Source organism: Schistocerca nitens, chromosome 8 (genome assembly GCF_023898315.1).
Source record: "Schistocerca nitens isolate TAMUIC-IGC-003100 chromosome 8, iqSchNite1.1, whole genome shotgun sequence".
Taxonomy (NCBI): Eukaryota; Metazoa; Arthropoda; class Insecta; order Orthoptera; family Acrididae; genus Schistocerca; species Schistocerca nitens.
In genome coordinates, this window is record NC_064621.1 from 384,064,550 (window position 1) to 384,084,741 (window position 20,192).

At 38.5% G+C, this 20,192-nt stretch overlaps 1 protein-coding gene across 1 annotated transcript in view; it reads left to right on the top strand.

Moving 5' to 3' along the window:
• Positions 1–5,506: 5,506 nt before the first annotated feature.
• The window catches only part of LOC126198857 (sodium channel and clathrin linker 1-like), a 97,432-nt gene continuing 82,746 nt past the window's right edge, over positions 5,507–20,192 (top strand). Inside the window, exons 1-2 of the mRNA XM_049935446.1 lie at positions 5,507–5,797; positions 14,175–14,223. Coding sequence (XP_049791403.1) covers positions 5,712–5,797; positions 14,175–14,223 — 135 coding nt within the window. The 5' untranslated portion in view covers positions 5,507–5,711. The remainder of the gene's footprint in view (positions 5,798–14,174; positions 14,224–20,192) is intronic.

A 20,192-nucleotide genomic window follows, 5' to 3' on the forward strand; every position in this document is an offset into this window, starting at 1 on the left:
GACTACTTTCAACATAATACTTCAGTTGTCCATGTGTTTCAAAAGTATGTAACAAATTACATAAAAGAAAAGTTGCCTGAGGTTGAGAAGCTCATATATTTTTCAGCTGAAAGTGTCAGTCAATACAACAACAAATAGAATTTTTAAAATCTTTACAACCACGAAGTAGATTTTGGGTTGCAGGTTGAATGGCACTTTTTTGCCTCTTGCCATGCTAAAAATGCTACAATGAAGTAGGAGGTACAACAAAACATAAAGAGAGTAAATCAGCCTACATAGAAAGACCACAGACCACCAATTTCTTACAATAGAGGACATGTACACCTTTGGTAAGGATAATATTAAAGGCATACCCTATTTTCTCATCAAGAAAGAAGAGGCAGTTCTTCATATCAAAACAACACTTCAAACCAGATTTGAAAACTGTGTAGCAATATAAAGGAACAACGCAATTTCACAAATTCCTCGGCATTGCAGAAAACTTATTTTGATGCTATGTAACATCACAAACCGAAACTTACGAGGATCATTGTGTCAGTAAAATTTCGGCTGACTTTAACATTTAATAACATAGTAGCATGTGTGTATGATGGACAATGGTGGCTTGCACAGGCTGAAAAAATAAGTTTGGAAAATAAAGATGTTTTTGTGCATTTTTACCACCCAGATGAACCCAGAATATCTTTTAAGAAATCAACTACAGACAAAGATTGGATGCCAATGAAAAATGTATTAAGGAAACTTTTAGTGCTTGAACTTATCACAGCCACTGGGAGGTCTTATTCTACATCACTAAAGCTGTCTGAAGAAATAAGTGTTCTTTCTTAACAATCACTACTAGAATTAGGATTAGGAAGCACTGCATCTCGAAAGTATTTTAACTGAAAATATTTATTTTAAATTTGTCAAGGTAATACAAATGGTTAGATCAGTAATTTTTCAAGTTTTTGCATATAATATCAATAATAATTGATTATATCTAGCCAATATCGCACATGAATTAGGCAACAGCCACAAGATCAATTGTAGTGTAATATGAATTTTTCCCCATTTTCAAAAATTTATATCTTTGTGCACAGTCAAATATCAATCTTGAAATATTTACAGTAATTTGCTATCAAATTTTTAAATCCAGTCCCACCAGAGATAATCATCCCCAACCTTACAAAAGAATAAACGTTTTCAAATTTCAAAAATTTATAAAAATTTAAGGAAACATTTGTCAGTGTTCTTGTTCTCTATAAGGCTAGTACTTTATGATATCCAACTAGAAAAAAAATACACTTTGATAAACCACTCCTTGGTTCTTATTTTTGCGTCAAAAAGTGGATTTTCTAAATTTTCAGTACCAAACTTTTGGGGTCAGTTTTGAATTTAATGTATTAAAACAATCATGTCAATTGCAATGTTGTAATTAATCCAGTGCAGAAATATCCACATTAACGCTAATGTCTCCAAATCGATAAACCGTCGTGCACTTACAATTAAAAATGGTCACACTCCAGTAACGGTGCAACGTAAACTTTTTTAAAAATCCTGTTTTGAACATCTAGATTATGGAGTGATCACAAATAAAAAAAACAATACTTTTAAAAATAGTCAAGTAACCAACTTAATTTTTACTGGATCACTTCATACGGATTGACCCACATTGTCATAATATTTCGGTTCATCATTGTATCTTGAAGTGGCATAGTCATTGCAATTTTGGAAGCTATTGCTGCCATTTATTCCTTTGTACCGTCACTGACAGCCAACCAACTTCTTTCTCGCAGCTTACACGAGTTTTACAAAAAGTAATAAGTTCGCCACGAGTAAATGACATACCGGTAATACTTAACGGGTAGAACCTGCAGGGTATGGTGGCATGTGGCTTCCATCCCGCATCGGTACAGTGATTTATCTTTTTTTTTTCATGTGCCACTTCTTTCACCTCTGCCAGCATTGTTTAATGTGAAAAATACCAAGTTGAGCCATGGTACGCAGTCCACGTTAAACTGAATAGTTCTAATGTTAGCTTTGTATCACCTGTTAATCCTATTTAGTAAGGATCCCACTTGATTCAGAAATATTCAAAGATGGGGCGCACGCATGTTTTGTAAGCGGTATCCTTTGTAGACGTGATCTTAAATAGTTGTGGGAGTGACAGTTACCTGAATTTCTTACTGCTAATGATTACATATTGTTTTTCCATTTTTTCGAAGGTTGCGCTGTCTAATCTCTTAAAGTCTCTGTCTCTATAGTAATCTCAAGTTTCTGGCAATGTTAAGGAGTGTTTTTCTTATTTAATTTGCATCCAGAAACTGAACACAGTTCAATTCTTTCAAGGACGATGTTCTCAAGCACACATTTATTCTTTATTTATTTATCTCTTGTTCTGGTGATCCATGTTGTGACATTATCACAGGATATGGAACGTGTCAATTTTACAAGCTTTTGGCCAGAATTTATGGTAATACATAAAACAAAACAAAAACAATAAACAGTAACTTAGTCCCACTACAAAAAAATACATTTTAGAAATAGATAGAGATTACAAAACAAAAAACCGTAAACAGTAACTTAGGTCCCACTACAAAAATACATTTTAGAGATAGATAAAGATTACAAAATAATAAGTGTTACAGAGAAATAAATATTGCAAAATATATGTTTACAATAAAAATATTCGGTATTACAAATACAAATTTGGGCATACATTTGCAATTTACAATACAAGAGATGTTAAACACTGTAGATCAGGAACTCTTCTAATGTATAAAACGATCCTTGCAATAGGAACTGCCTTAAGGTTTTTTTAAACAAGAGATCATCATCTACCAAACACTTAATTCTTGAAGGGAGGGCATTAAAAATCTTACATCCACTGAAATGGACTCCTTTCTGCACCATACTTAGATTTGGTTGTTCATAGTGGATATCATGTTTCCTTCTAGTATTGTGACTGTGATATGCACTATTCAGCTTAAAGATGCATTTTTCTTTCCTTATGAAGCACATCAACGAGAATATATATTGCACAGTGGATGTAAGTATTTCAAGCTTCTTAAAAAGATTCCTGCATGTGACTCTAGGATGGACTCCACACATGATCCTTATGGCTCTTTTTTGTACACACAGTACTTTTTTAGCCAGTGGCTGATTTCCCCAAAATATAATTCCAAATGCCATAATTGCATGAAAGTAACCATAATACGCTGACTTCATGGTTTCCATATTTCTATAAGAAGAAACAATGCGCAATGGGTATGTTGCTGAACTTAGTCTTTTGCACAGATCCACGACGTGGTTTGACCAATTCAGTTTGCTGTCAATATGCAAGCCTAGGTATTTTGAGGAATCTACCCTGGTTATTGTCTGCTCACCTATCTTTACAAATATTTCCTCATCTTTGGATGTTTTGTGGAACTGAATGTAGTTTGTTTTACAGTAATTTAAAATAAGACCATTAATGTTGAACCAGTTCACCGTTTCATTTAAAACCTTATTTGCCGTTACCTCAAGTTTATCTACTGAATTATCAATAGGTAGTGTAGTGTCATCCGCGAAAATGGTGAATCTACAATATTCCGTAAGGAGAGGAAGATCATTTATAAATATAATAAAAAGTAGGGGGCCCAGAACTGAGCCCTGCGGCACTCCACATATGATGGTACCCCATTCTGAAGATACTGGGACACCATCTTGACTATCTACTACGACTTTTTGTTTCCTGTTTGACAGATATGAGTTGAGCCATTTCCCTGCTGCACCACTTATACCGAGATGTGCAGCTTTTTGTAAAAGAATTTGGTGATTTCCACAGTCAAATGCTTTTGTTAGGTCAGAAAATATGCCAATCACTTTCAGTTTTTTGTTGATAGATTCCAAGAGTTTGCCAGTAAATGCAAATATTGCATCTTCTGTTGACAAACCTTTCTGAAATCCAAACTGACTTTTGCTGAAGCTATTGTGTTCACTGAGATGCTTAACTATCCTGGCATGCATTAGTTTCTCTAAAACCTTTGAAAAGCTTGTCAGTAGTGATATTGGCCTATAGTTAGCAGTATCTGTCTTATCCCCCTTCTTATACAGCGGTTTTACAACTGCATACTTAAGCCTCTCAGGAACTATTCCTTGCTTAAGTGACGCATAAAAAAGGTGGCAAAGGACTTTACTTACATGGCTGGAGCAGTATTTTAATAATTTGTTAGAAATGTTGTCAGTTCAAGCAGAGTTTTTACTTTTCAGAGATTTAATAACTCTTGCAATTTCTTGAACAGTGACTGTTTTTACCTTCATGTGTTGTACTGAACCAGGTACTCTAGCTTTCAAAAGATTGATGGCTTGCTTCACGGACCCTTGTAAACCTATTTTTTCTGTTACTGTTAAAAAATTGTTGTTGAATGTGTCTGCAACTGTTTTTGGATCGCTAACAAGATTACCCTCACTTTTGATTTGCATATTTTCACTGCAAACTGCATTTTTCCCCGTTTCCTTCTTTACAAATTTCCAGATAGTTTTTACTTTATTGCTCGAGTTGTCAATTTCTGCCTTCAAGCACATGTTCTTTGCTGCCTGAATGGTCTTATTCAGAACTTTACTGTAGATTTTATAGTGTGTAATCCTACAGTTATCATTTGAACTCCTGGCTGCAGCATATAGTTCTCTTCTTGTTTTACAAGAGATTTTGATGCCTTTAGTAATCCAAGGCTTGTTTCCAGATTTGAACAGGTTTTCTCTCACTGATTTTTTAGGGAATGCTTTTCAAAAAGGCTTGTAACTTCATTGATAAATATTTTAAATTTTGAATTAACATCAACTGTAGCATACACAGGAGACCAGTCCACAAGCCGTAATTGCTGATTAAAGGTTTCCGTGGTGTGTCTGTTTATAATCCTAAATGTTTTCCAAATGAAATTTTCTTTTCTTTGTACATTCATTTGGTTTAGAGTAAGGAATTGCCCCTCATGATCAGAGAGGCCATTTATAATATTTTTCATTGTTAAATTATTCCAAATATCCTTATCTACAAATACATTATCTATTAAAGCGTGGTCTCAGATCAAATGTATCACCGAAACTTTTACGATAAACGATACTCTAATGCCAAAGAGAAGTTTCGTGAGTCCGTTTAATATGCGACGCACATGTTTGAAAACCGGGAAACTCAACACTTCGGTACGAAATTCATTTTGAATATTACCGCTAAAAAGTGCCACAGTGCAGTGAGCAGACTACAGAGACGTCTATTGGTCCGCGCTTGCTGCCTTTCTTTTGTCAATCAGCGCTTGTGCCTGTCTCTCCATGCGGGCGGGTCGTAAGAATTGCGCTGAGTTTGCGCTTCAAATGTCAGTTCTATTCGAAATACGAAAAGAAATATTTTTTTGACAGGTGGTTGAGCGGTCTGTTTAAGACCAAGGCGACCAATCGCTATCATTACCAAATTGATATGAGTTGTTATCGTCATGAAAACTCTCTTGCCATTTGCCCATATTGTTACCATGGCAACAGGAAGTAACTTGCGTCTCAAAACACGTAAATTAAATGAAAACAGTAGTGTGGTGAATTACTTTGGGACATGCGACAATGCTATGTGCTGTTTGGATGATGTGTGATATTGAGCGCGATTGTAATGTTGTTGATTCGTGAAATTAGAGCTGAACTTTGGAATAAACCAATGAGTTGTCGATATCAATCCATGCACAGCTTTGGACTGTTGCTAACGAAAAATGAGTATTTTAACAAAGTATGACAAAGATAACATTAAATCTAAAAATTCAGTGGAAATAACGGATGAAGTGAATGTGAAAGATGAGTACGTTAACAGTGTTATTTTGCCCCGTATCTGCTTCAACACTTTTTAGTTTTGTGTAGACAGAGGGTAATGCAACGATTTTGAGCTCTCGGGAACGTTTATTTATGATCCGTTAATTATCCTCTGCTTGGCTTGTCAAACTATTCCAGTTCTGACCGTTTTGCAGTAGTACTAATCCTCAGAATGAAAAGATAGGGAACGAATTATTCGTAACATCAATATTTAAAACTACAGCCAAAATTTCAGTCCGCGAGGGGGGAGGGCTGTTACATTACTTTATGTTTATATTACATTAGTCGTATTCTATAGATACCACGAGAGTGGCCTTGGGATGTGGAAAGAAAACGGAAATGTACCTATATTTAATTTTATTTCATTATTTATTTACACAAGTAAAAATTAATTCCAGATTGTGGGATACAGAGCAACGCCGTAAAGATACAGATTATTTTAGCGAATACATAAATTTTAGCTTTATCCACAAAAGAGCATGCGCTGCTTGCAGTAGCTGCACTGACTTGTTCTAAGTCTCTTGTATCTAAAATGTTCGAAAAATTCTACTTCTGAATAGAAGCAATGATCCAATAAGAATGCCGTTAGGGTTTTACAAAAGGATGTAATTGACCATACGGTTTCAATCTTACATGAAAGACTTGTAAATTTGTATACCACTGTTTGTTGTAGAAGTTTTTTAGGCTGATGTCATTATTGACAGGATACGAGGCTTTTACTATTGTCTTGTATCATTTTCATTATGTCTTTGAAATTCATTGTGACATACTTACATATTTCTTTGTTGTACATACAGAGAAGCTAGAGAATTGTTAACTTTTGAATGAGATGTTTGCAGGAATCTGTTTGTTGAACATGTTGCACTGCTCTTACAGTTCTTTTATGGGTTAAGAAAAATTAAAATCAGCATGTGGCATTGTTGGTCAGGAGGCCCCATCCAGGGAACTTCAGCCGCTGAGGGCAAGTCTTAGTACAGTCAACGCCACATTGGGCAACTTGTGTGCCGGTGATGAGGATGACACCCAGTCCATGAGTGTCCATCCTGGCCGGGAATTGAATCTGTGTCCGTCGCATAGGAGGCAAGCACATTACCACTCAGTTAAGCAGGTGGACTGAATTAGGAAAATCAGTGAACTATGTGGTGTATTACCCCAGAATATAATTCTGTAAAGTAGGATGCTAAGGAATTGAGCAAAGAAGGCAATATGGACAGTGCTAAAACTTGCTTTAACAGAGAGTAATTATAGACTATAACATATTTTATTTAGTGTTCCATTTATTTAGTTAAATGTATATGCCACTTGAAGTTATTTTGAAGCCATATGCCTAAAAACTTTGTATCCAGAGAAGATAAAATTTGGTTGGAGTTTATTGGTGTTGCATGTGTCAGTTTTTGAACAGAAGTTCAGAATTTTTTGTGTTTAGTGGTAGTTTATAGCCCCCAAAAGATCTGTTTAAATTGCTGTAGTTTTATATACAACTGCTTGTAGTCGACTTGCGGTGGTTCCTGTAATAACGATGCGTGTTTCATCTGCAAAAGCGGTATTTACTTGTGACTCAATGTTTAGGTCTAAATCATTTATATACAGGAGAAAGAGGGTTAGCCCAGGATTGGATTCCTGAGGGACTCTTTTCCTTTTTTCTTCTCTCACTCTGAGAAATGTATCCTAGTATTTTCCTGTAGTTCACGTTTTATTTGTATTTTATGTTCGTGCTTGTCAAGTATAATATGAATCATTTTAGCGCAGTACCTCTAATGCCATATACTTGAAGCTTTCTGAACAGTATTTTGTGGTGGAATATGTCAAAGGCTTTACTCAAGTCTGAAAAATGCCATTGGCACTTTGTTTTTTGTTCATTGTTTGCAGGACGTTGTGTATAAAATCATTGATGGCACTAGTTGTTGATTTTTTTTTTTTTTCATGAATCCGTTCTGAATATCTGTGAGAGTTTCATTTTTCTCTAAAAATTTCATTATTCTGTTATGCACCACTTTTTCTATTATTTTACTGAAGCCTGATAATAAGGCAATTGGTCTACAGTTTTCTATATTTGATTTGTCTTCTTTCTTATGAATAGGGACCACTTTAGCAATTTGTAAACAATCTGAAAATGTGCCTGTCAGAAGAGGTGAATTGACTGCATATTCAAAATGCATTGAAATGTTTGTAATAAATTGCTTTACAGTGCAGTTGAGAGTACTGTCAATTCCTGATGACGTTTTCTTAAGAGTTTTGCAACATGGATGATTACATCTGGAGTTCTTCCACAGACAGATTGAAGAGGAACATGATCACACTTTGTTTTTCTGTTTCTTTCTAGTATCAGGTTTGTCACTAACTATTAAATAATATGTGACATCTTCATAGTAACACCTGAAAAGATTTGTGCTGTTTTTGGGATTATCATTACTCTCATATTCTCATGGTTCAGAATTTTTATTACTTTCCATACTGCTTGCCTTTTATTTGTGACTCTCTTATGAACTTATCTTTGACCTCCCCACCCCTACGTCACTCTTTTGTAGATTTGACTGTATTTCTGTTGTAGATTTGGATGTATTTCTGAATGTAGCTATTCAGAAGTGGGAGTATGTTATTGTTTTTCTGTATCTGAGTAATTCTCTTTTCCTTGCTCTTGAGATTTTGTTACCTGTTGGTATCCATCTCTTTTTTGCTTTTGGAGTTTTGCTTCTTATTACTTGTGTTTTGAAAGGGAAAGCAATTTCAAAATTAACCACTCAAGATTTCAGTACACTTCTCGAACATTTGGTTGGTGTCATACATTCATAAAATTTCATAACACACCTCTCCTTATAATAGGGAACTGAATGTTTCTATATTATGTTTGTTGAAATTTCTTGCTGTTACAGTTATTTTGTAGTTCTGGATGGGCAGCATGTATCTTTGGAGGGTAACAACTGGAGTTTCACGATCACTAAGTCTTTACTTACACATCTTACATTATAGTTTGTATCCACAAATATCTGATTCAGAGTTATAGAAGAAATAGGAATAGGATGTTTTCAGACAGTGTGGTTTTGAATGTGGAAAACAGGTTAGATCTGTTGTCACCGTTGTAAACTGATTAGCCACAAATAGATGTAGGAGTAGACAAGACAAAACAAACTTTCAAAAAGTGTTTGACAAGTAAGAAGTCAGAAAAGGCAAGTTAGGTAGTTCGCATGATAGAGGTGTTGGCCAACTGTTGCAGGATGAACTAGGGTCAGATTACCAGGTCACAAGCTTTTTAAAACCTAGTGCAAGTCTGGGTCAGGTGATAGAGGATGTAGGTTCACTTTGTAAAGACTTCACAAAGGAAGACACCGTGGTAATAGTGGGTGGGTCAGGCAACAGCATAGATAGGAACCGAAATTATTCAGTTGAGAGTGACCTGGTAAAGATAGCTTCAGCAATGAGACATACTGGTGTTGGGCTTGTGTCTGTTCTGAGTCACCATGACTGGGCTCTTTTAAACTCTTCTGTTAGGAGAGTTAATTTAGAGGTGGAACGGCTGCTTGGAACGGGCATGAGGTCTCATATCGGTGTGGTTCCTGTTGACTCTATCAGCAGGTGGGACTATACTAGGCATGGCCTTCACCTCAACAGGAAAGGGAAGGGAAAACTGGGTGGGCTAATAGCAAATAACTTAAGGGGGGGGGGGGGGATACTGTGTCACAAGTGGTAAAGTACCAGTGGTTACAAGTGACAGATCAGCAGTTTTTTTAGGGTAGGAAGGGCAGAAACAAAAGTTGTTCAGAGACAGGCTGAAAATGACATTCACATTGATAAAACAGGCAGCCAGAAAGCAAATTTTTATATACACAATTCACGCAGACAGCCTCCGATTGAAACTAAAGATACCCAAAAATTGGCAGGAAAATTAGGTTCATCCAGTTGTAATTCAGCCAGTGCATAAAATCAGCTATCACTATTGCATCAGAATATCCGAGGACTAAGGGGTAAGCTTAATGAGTTACTTATTTGTGTTGAAGAATTAGCAAACCAGTTGATATAATCTGCCTCTCTGAACATCATGTGACCACTGGTACAGATATGTTAAAGGATTCAAGTTAGCTTCTTATTTCTGTAGAGGAAATATGGAGACTGGAGAAGTTGTCATATTTGTCAGAAACTGTTTTGATTTCAAGAATACTGATATTAATAAATTTTGCTCAGAGCAGCACTTAGAAGCTTGTGCAACAGAAGTAGTATTTCATAGTAAGTTCTTTATAATAGTAGATACATACAGATCTCCTTCAGCAAATTTTTACCTCTTCATAAAAATCTGGAAGTTCTGCTATCCCACCTCATAGCAAAAAGTAAGGAAATAGTGGTTGCTGGAGATTTTAATGTGAATTTATTGAAAAGCTCTGTCAGTGAACAATTATTTCATTACTAAAGTTGCCTCCACGTTTGAGAATTGTTTTCGACAAAAGTGAGACTCTATCTACTATCTAGGAACAGCTCTGAGGTTAGAATTGTAATGCATTACAAAGAATACTGCAAAATATTGAAGCAAGTAATCCAGAAATCGAAGCAGCTTTATTATGAGAAAAAGATAATTACATCAGGTAACAAAATAAAAACTGTATGGGATATTGTGAAGACAGTGACAGGTGGGGCCAAAAAGGAAGAGGAACAGATAGCTCTAAAAATAAATGAAACTTTGGTAACAAGTACCGTTAGTGTTGCAAACCTCTTAAACAACTACTTCATTTCTGTTACTGACAGCTTGAGGTTATCAGGTTTGGTCAACAGTGCAACGGAGTATCTGAACCAGTCTTTAAAAGTAACTTTAGTAAAATGGAAATGACACATCTCCCAAAGAAGTAGCATCCATCTTAAAATCCTTAAAAATCTGAGTATTCCATTGGGTATGATAGCATATCCACAAAGTTAATCAAAGAGTGCTCATGAGAGTTAAGTTCTATCTTACGTTATCTGTGTAATCAATCTCTTGTCAGTGGAACGTTTCCAGGCTGGCTAAAATATGCTGAAGTTAAGACTCTTTACAAGAAGGGGGATAAAGAGTTCCCATCAGACTATTGACCAATTTCACTTTTGCTGGCTTTCTCAAAAGTATTTGAAAAGGTTGTGCTCAAGTGTCTTCCTTAAGCATCTGACTGCAAACGATATATTGTCCAAGTCACAGTTTGGATTTCTGAAGGGTTCTGATATAGAGAAAGCTAATTCATTAGATAATTAATTACAGGCTACTGTCATTTTCTGTGATCTGTCAAAAACCTTTGACTGTGTGAACCACAGCATGTCCTAAGTAAATTAGAGTATTATGGTGTCACTGGCAATGCTGTGAAATGGTTTGATTCTTATCTATCCAACAGGAAACAAAGAGTGTCATTGCAAAATACCTGTGCAGTAAGAAGTCAGTCTTCATCTGACTGGGAATTATTTACATGTGGTGTTCCTCAAGGTTCGATTTTGGGTCCATTGCTTTTTTCTTGTGTATATTAAAGACCTCTCATCTCTTACGTTGCCAGATGCTAAGTTCGTTTTGTTTGCAGATGATATAAACATTGCAATAAGTAGCAAGTCAAGTACAGATTATAAAAAGAGCTGCTAATCAAATTTTCACTGACATTAATAAGTGGTTTAAAGCTAATTCTTCGTCATTAAACTTTGAGAAGACCCACTATATGCAGTTCAGAACCTGTAAGAGATTTCCTTCCAGCCGAGTATAACATATGAAGACATGCAGATCGAAGAGGTTGAAAGTGTTAAATTCCTGGGATTATAACTCGGTAATAAATTCAGTTGGAAAGGGCATACCACAGAATTGCTTAAGTACCTAAACAAGTCTGTATTTGTCATGAGAATGATGTCAGATGTAGGAGATATAAATATAAAAAAACTTGCATATTTTGCTTACTTTCATTCTATTATGTTATATGGGATCACATTCTGGGGCAACTCATCAAACCTAGCTACAGTTTTTAGAGTGCAAAAGCATGTAATAAGAATCATTTATGGTGTAAATTCAAGATCATCTTGTAGAAACCTGTTCAAGGAACTTTGTATTCTAACCACTGCTTCTCAGTATATTTATTCCTTAATGAAATTTGCTGCAAGTAATATGTCTTTATTTCCAACCAATAGCTCAATACATAGTATCAATACTAGGAATAAGAAGAATCTACATAAAGGCCTAAAATCACTTATCTTGGTCCAAAAAGGGGTCCAATATTCAGGAACACACATTTTCAATAAATTACCAGCAGCCATTAAAAACTTGGTTTCAGATAAAGCACAGTTTAAACAGAGTTTGAAAGACATTTTGATGGGCAACTCCTTCTCCTCTATAGATGAATATCTTAACAGAGACTGGTAGGCCAGCTTCGGTAAAAATGACCGTTAGATTTCTATTTTGACAGCACTTGGCCACAGCAGTCAAGATTAGGTATTTTGTGTATGATAAATGTATTAATAGTGCATAACAATGTTTCATTCTGACGGCATATTAATTCTGTAAGTATTAGCTGTTACAGTTTACTGTATTATAGTCACCTATTTTGACAATGTCCTGACAAATGATCAGGATAGTAAGTATTATATTCAAATGTTTTATGTTTTTTTATGTTATAATTTCTGACATGTTTCACACCCATGAGAATCATCTCATTTTGTGAGTCTATGGAACGAAAACTGTATTTAATCTAATCTAATAATAGTGAATGGAAGTATGCAGAATAAATCAGTTTCTTCATTTTTAACTTTCCTACAGCAGTGACCGTGCATACTACAAACATAGCTGAACCAAGGCACTTTATTAATTCCGGGTAGTGTATTTATCAGCTGAGGTAGTGATGCGTCTGTAGTTCCTGAAACTTAAAGTAATGCTCTCCATTTCTTGAATTTCATTGTTAGAGAAACTCACATTTGTAGTTTGTGGCATTCTTTGTGAAGTACTGGACTGTATGTATTAAATCTTGTTAAGATTCAGTTGTTGTTGTTGTTGTGGTCTTCAGTCCTGAGACTGGTTTGATGCAGCTCTCCATGCTACTCTGTCCTGTGCAAGCTTCTTCATCTCCCAGTACCTACTGCAACCTACATCCTTCTGAATCTGCTTAGTGTATTGATCTCTTGGTCTCCCTCTACGATTTTTACCCTCCACACTGCCCTCCAATGCTAAATTTGTGATCCCTTGATGCCTCAAAACATGTCCTACCAACCGATCCCTTCTTCTAGTCAAGTTGTGCCACAAACTTCTCTTCTCCCCAATCCTATTCAGTACCTCCTCATTAGTTACGTGATCTACCCACCTTATCTTCAGCATTCTTCTGTAGCACCACATTTCGAAAGCTTCAGTGATAATCTGTTTTCCTTAAGTCTTGTTAAGATTCAGTGATAGTCCATTTTCCATGAACCACTGTTCACATTTTCAAATATTTCATTACCTGCTTTTTCAGGAAGAGGGGTGATACTATTTTTTATTTCTGTGCTTGTATCATCTGCAAAATGTGTAAATTTTTCATCTTTTGAAACAGCAAAACAAAGATAAATTATGTTATCAAAACAACAGTGGACCCAAAATTGAACTTTATGGCACTTCATATCCGATTGCTTCAAATTCTGAGAGCCTATTGTTATGTGATTGATATGGACTATCACATTGTAACCCAAAGGAGCCCATAAGCTGTAAAATGTAGTCTACTCAAACATTGAAATACAAGAAGTAGAATGTTAATTATTTAGAACCACAGATTCTACTACATTTCTAGTACACTTGATTACTGCTATAGATGATTTAAAAATGATGAAACTAGTGTATTCTGTATGTTTCCACTCGTTTCAGAATTACGTAATAATTTTTGGGAGAAACTCATCTTGATGTTAGTTGTGGACATAATATGGATTAAAAAGTAGTCTCTACAAAGATTTCAAGGAGAAAACTGTGATGCCTGAAAGAAGTCAGATAGATGGATACACATGCATTCAACTATCAGCCAGGAAATATAAAATAATAATAAAATAAAATAAAATGTCTTGTGGATAACGTGATGAACTAAAAATTTGAATTAATAACTTTTATTTTGGGCAATTTTTGCTGCTCCGTCCAAGATTCAACAGTATCATCACACAAATTTTTACAGACAATGTTTTAAGTTATTTTATAATTACCATCAACATTGTAATACAATAATATTTCATAATTGTATGTCATCACATTGTATTCCGCTTTAATAAAATGAACACATTTGACTTCTTTTCACCTCTCAGAGTGTCCTCTCTGTGAGATCCATGGAATATGGCTAATGTAAAGTACTGAATGTGTTGGTTAATCTCTGTAAATACAGTAGGAGATATGAAAGAAGCAACCACTGAAACATTTCTTGTAATTATTACAGATATTATAAAGAATATCTTGAACTGCAGCTGCAAGTGGCTGTGTGTAAGGTAAGGAGCATGCCTTTTGAAACATGCAAACTGTTTAATGGTTTAGTTATTTGCATGTTGCATGGATCATAGTTGAGACTCTCGCTATGATGTGGAATGAGTTAGTATTTTAATTGTAGAACGCTTCCCGGTGAATAGTATGGCAACATTCCGACCATTTGTATGGTTGTCTTATGCAATTTTTTTTAAATGTTATAAATATAATTTCTTGAATTCTGAAAAGCATTTGACTCAGTACCACACCCACGGCTACTGTGAAAAGCACAATTATATTGGGTATCAAATGAGATTTGTGACTGGATTGAGGACTTTTTGGTAGGAAGGCTGCAGCATGTTTCTTGGATGGAGAGTCATCATCAGACATAAAAGTAACTATGGATGTGCCCCAGGGAATTATGTTGGGATCCTTGCTGTTCATGTTGTATGTTAATGACCTTTAATAGTATCCTCAGACTTTTTGCAGATGATGCAGTTATCTGTAATGAAGTACTATCTGAAAGAAGCTGCATAAATAATCAGTCAGAACTTGGTAAGGTTTCAAAGTGGTGCAAAGATTGGCAACTGGCTTTAAATGTGCAAAACTGTAAAATTGTGCACTCCACAAAACGAAAAAACATAGTTTCCTATGACTATAATATCAGTCACTTACAAAACACTCATCCAGTCAGTCCTAGAATTTGCTGAAGTGAATGTGACCAAATAGGACTAACAGGGGGTTTGAACATATACAGATAAGGGCAGCATGAATGGGTTCAGGTTTGTTTGATTTGTGGGAGTGTGTCATGGAGATACTGAGAAGGTCTACTTACAAAATGTCAAGAACCGCCTTTAAAAGATGACTCTAGGAATATTACACCCCCCCTACCTATGGCTGACATGGGATTGTGAGGATAAGATTAGAATAATTACAGCACACACAGTGGCATTTAAACAATAATTTTTCCCACACACTGTATGTCAATGAAGTGAGAGGAAACCATAATAACTGGTGCAACGGGACGTACCTTCTGCCATGCACTTCACAGTGGTTTTCAGAGTGTAGATGTATATCAGAAGTTTTCTTTTTGAATTCTGTCCTGTCCTATCCAGCATAGCCACTTCAAAGTGAAATTGTGTTGGTTGTCATTTTTGCTTTCTATTTGCAAACACCCAGCCCTCGAGTGAAGAAACTGTCAAGCCCTGCCGGGAATCAAACCCGAGACCTTGTGATCTAGAAGCATCAACGCTAACCACTAGTGGTTAATAAATTGTGGTTAGTGGAAACACCAACAAAAGTTACATATTGAAACCTCCTTGCATTCTTCAATATGCCATGGATGTAAACCTTAGGTTTCGCTACGGATCAGTTTATGACAGCATATATTTGGCTTTTACATCCATTTGCTTCACCAGCTCACAGCCAGATTTTCACATTTTAACATAACCTAGAACTTGGGCTGCACAACACATCAGTCTGTCACCATGACCAAGATTTCAGGCTGGGTCTAGTACCACACTTTAACATAAACACCTGTGTAGTTACAGTAGTGCTAGTTGGTAAACTCCATGTTCAACAAATCATATTCACAGTAAATATTATGGTGTAAAACATGTGAACTGAGTAAATGTTTGCAGAGACTTAAAGTGCTGGTCCTTTACAGGTTTGTATTCAGTTGTTTATAAATACCATCAGAATTTTGGGCCAGGTCAGATCTTTCCCACACTTTTGACTGTTTTTTCCGCAGTAATTTTTTTCATCATTACAGCATTAAACAATTATTTATTTTTATTTCTATGCAGTTGATTTCTGTGGATGCTTGGTTCATAAGGCTGTGCTTGTTAAGTTAATGTGTACATAATATCAAATTCATATGAAATTACTCATAAAATATTTTGTGAGTAGAGAATTATGTCAACCTATACATTCTTCAACCCACTGTGAAGTGCATGCCTGCATTAAAAATAATATAAATGTAAGCAGTAGGAAGAATGTTTAAGCATTACAGTAACAGAATTGAAGTTATATGTACCACAGCCTTTGTATTCCCTCACAGGAATGAAGGAATAAGAGTGGAACTATTTGTAACCAGCCATGAAAATAATAAATTAAAAAGGCTTAAATGTGGAGTGATTTTTAAAAAAGTATTAGTGTTCTCGTATACCTTGGTACCAAAATATTGGTGATCAGACACTTGAAACTTCCTGGTAGACTAAAACTGTGTGCCCGACCGAAACTCGAACTCGGGACCTTTGCCCTTCGCGGGCAAGTGCTCTACCATCTGAGCTACCGAAGCACGGCTCACGCCCGGTCCTCACAGCTTTACTCCTGCCAGTATCTCATCTCCTACCTTACAAACTTTACAGAAGCTCTCCTGCGAAGCTTGCAGAACTGGCACTCATGAAAGAAAGGATATTGCGGAGACATGGCTTAGCCACAGCCTGGGGGATGTTTCCAGAATGAGATTTTCACTCTGCAGCGGAGTGTGCGCTGATATGAAACTTCCTGGCAGATTAAAACTGTGTGCCCGACCGAGACTCAAACTCGGGATCTTTGCCTTTCGCGGGCAAGTGCTCTACCATCGGTGCTACCGAAGCACGACTCACGCCCGGTCCTCACAGCTTTTCTTCTGCCAGTATCTCGTCTCCTACCTTCCAAACTTAGACATGGCTTAGACACAGCCTGGGCGATGTTTCCAGAATGAGATTTTCACTCTGCAGCGGAGTGTGCGCTGATATGAAACTTCCAGGCAGATTAAAAATGTATGCCCGACCGAGACTCGAACTTGGGACCTTTGCCTTTCGCGGGCAAGTGCTCTACCATCTGAGCTACGGAAGCACGACTCACGCCCGGTCCTCACAGCTTTACTTCTGCCAGTATCTCGTCTCCTACCTTCCAAACTTTACAGAAGCTCTCCTGCGAAACTTGCAGGTAGGAGACGAGATACTGGCAGAAGTAAAGCTGTGAGGACCGGGCGTGAGTCGTGCTTCGGTAGCTCAGATGGTAGAGCACTTGCCCGCGAAAGGCAAAGGTCCCGAGTTCGAGTCTCGGTCGGGCACACAATTTTAATCTGCCAGGAAGTTTCATATCAGCGCACACTCCGCTGCAGAGTGAAAATCTCATTCTGGAAACATCCCCCAGGCTGTGGCTAAGCCATGTCTCCGTAATATCCTTTCTTTCAGGAGTGCCAGTTCCGCAAGTTTCGCAGGAGAGCTTCTGTAAAGTTTGGAAGGTAGGAGACGAGATACTGGCAGAAGTAAAGCTGTGAGGACCAGGCGTGAATCGTGTTTCGGTAGCACAGATGGTAGAGCACTTGCCCGCGAAAGGCAAAGGTCCCGAGTTCGAGTCTCGGTTGGGCACACAGTTTTAATCTGCCAGGAAGTTTCATATCAGCGCACACTCCGCTGCAGAGTGAAAATCTCATTCTGGAAACATCCCCCAGGCTGTGGCTAAGCCATGTCTCCGCAATATCCTTTCTTACAGGAGTGCCAGTTCGGCAAGTTTCGCAGGAGAGCTTCTGTAAAGTTTGGAAGGTAGGAGACGAGATACTGGCAGAAGTAAAGCTGTGAGGACCGGGCGTGAGTCGTGCTTCCGTAGCTCAGATGGTAGAGCACTTGCCCGCGAAAGGCAAAGGTCCCGAATTCGAGTCTCGGTCGGGTACACAGTTTTAATCTGCCAGGAAGTTTCATATCAGCGCACACACCGCTGCAGAGTGAAAATCTCATTCTGGAAACATCCCCCAGGCTGTGGCTAAGCCATGTCTCCGCAGTATCCTTTCTTTCAGGAGTGCCAGTTCTGCAAGTTTCTCAGGAGAGCTTCTGTAAAGTTTGGAAGGTAGGAGACGAGATACTGGCAGAAGTAAAGCTGTGAGGACCGGGCGTGAGTCATGCTTTGGTAGCTCAGACGGTAGAGCACTTGCCCGCGAAAGGCAAAGGTCCCGAGTTTGAGTCTCGGTCGGGTACACAGTTTTAATCTGCCAGGAAGTTTCATATCAGCGCACACTCCGCTGCAGAGTGAAAATCTCATTCTGGAAACATCCCCCAGGCTGTGGCTAAACCATGTCTCCGCAATATCCTTTCTTTCAGGAGTGCCAGTTCGGCAAGTTTCGCAGGAGAGCTTCTGTAAAGTTTGGAAGGTAGGAGACGAGATACTGGCAGAAGTAAAGCTGTGAGGACCGGGCGTGAGTCATGCTTTGGTGGCTCAGATGGTAGAGCACTTGCCCGCGAAAGGCAAAGGTCCCGAGTTCGAGTCTCGGTCGGGCACACAGTTTTAATCTGCCAGGAAGTTTCATATCAGCACACGCTCCGCTGCAGAGTGAAAATCTCATTCTGGAAACATCCCCCAGGCTGTGGCTAAGCCATGTCTCCGCAATATCCTTTCTTTCAGGAGTGCCAGTTCTGCAAGCTTCGCAGGAGAGCTTCTGTAAAGTGTAGGAGACGAGATACTGGCAGAAGTAAAGCTGTGAGGACCGGGCGTGAGTCGTGCTTCCGTAGCTCAGATGGTAGAGCACTTGCCCGCGAAAGGCAAAGGTCCCGTGTTCGAGTCTCGGTCGGGTACACAGTTTTAATCTGCCAGGAAGTTTCATATCAGCGCACACTCCGCTGCAGAGTGAAAATCTCATTCTGGAAACATCCCCCAGGCTGTGGCTAAGCCATGTCTCCGCAATATCCTTTCTTTCAGGAGTGCCAGTTCTGCAAGTTTCGCAGGAGAGCTTCTGTAAAGTTTGGAAGACGAGATACTGGCAGAAGTAAAGCTGTGAGGACCGGGCGTGAGTCGTGCTTCCGTAGCTCAGATGGTAGAGCACTTGCCCGCGAAAGGCAAAGGTCCCGTGTTCGAGTCTCGGTCGGGTACACAGTTTTAATCTGCCAGGAAGTTTCATATCAGCGCACACTCCGCTGCAGAGTGAAAATCTCATTCTGGAAACATCCCCCAGGCTGTGGCTAAGCCATGTCTCCGCAATATCCTTTCTTTCAGGAGTGCCAGTTCGGCAAGTTTCTCAGGAGAGCTTCTGTAAAGTTTGTAAGGTAGGAGACGAGATACTGGCAGAAGTAAAGCTGTGAGGACCGGGCGTGAGTCATGCTTTGGTGGCTCAGATGGTAGAGCACTTGCCCGCGAAAGTTCCCTAGTTCGAGTCTCGGTCGGGCACACAGTTTTAATCTGCCAGGAAGTTTCATATCAGCACACGCTCCGCTGCAGAGTGAAAATCTCATTCTGGAAACATCCCCCAGGCTGTGGCTAAGCCATGTCTCCGCAATATCCTTTCTTTCAGGAGTGCCAGTTCTGCAAGCTTCGCAGGAGAGCTTCTGTAAAGTGTAGGAGACGAGATACTGGCAGAAGTAAAGCTGTGAGGACCGGGCGTGAGTCGTGCTTCCGTAGCTCAGATGGTAGAGCACTTGCCCGCGAAAGGCAAAGGTCCCGAGTTCGAGTCTCGGTCGGGTACACAGGTTTAATCTGCCAGGAAGTTTCATATCAGCACACACTCCGCTGCAGAGTGAAAATCTCATTCTGGAAACATCCCCCAGGCTGTGGCTAAGCCATGTCTCCGCAATATCCTTTCTTTCAGGAGTGCCAGTTCTGCAAGCTTCGCAGGAGAGCTTCTGTAAAGTTTGTAAGGCAGGAGATGAGATACTGGCAGAAGTAAAGCTGTGAGGACCGGGCGTGAGTCATGCTTCGGTAGCACAGATGGTAGAGCACTTGCCCGCGAAAGGCAAAGGTCCCGAGTTCGAGTCTCGGTCGGGCACACAGTTTTAATCTGCCAGGAAGTTTCATATCAGCGCACACTCCGCTGCAGAGTGAAAATCTCATTCTGGATCAGACACTTGTTTGTGATACATAAATTCAGATTGATCGGCATGTGTAGCCAAGGCGTTAACATGCCATCTCTAGCATTCCAGGAGGCAAACATGTTCTAGATCAAATCTGCTTCATGGATTAACAATGAGGGATGGCGAGCCGTCAACTCTGAATGTGGTCTTCACATCATTTCCCACAT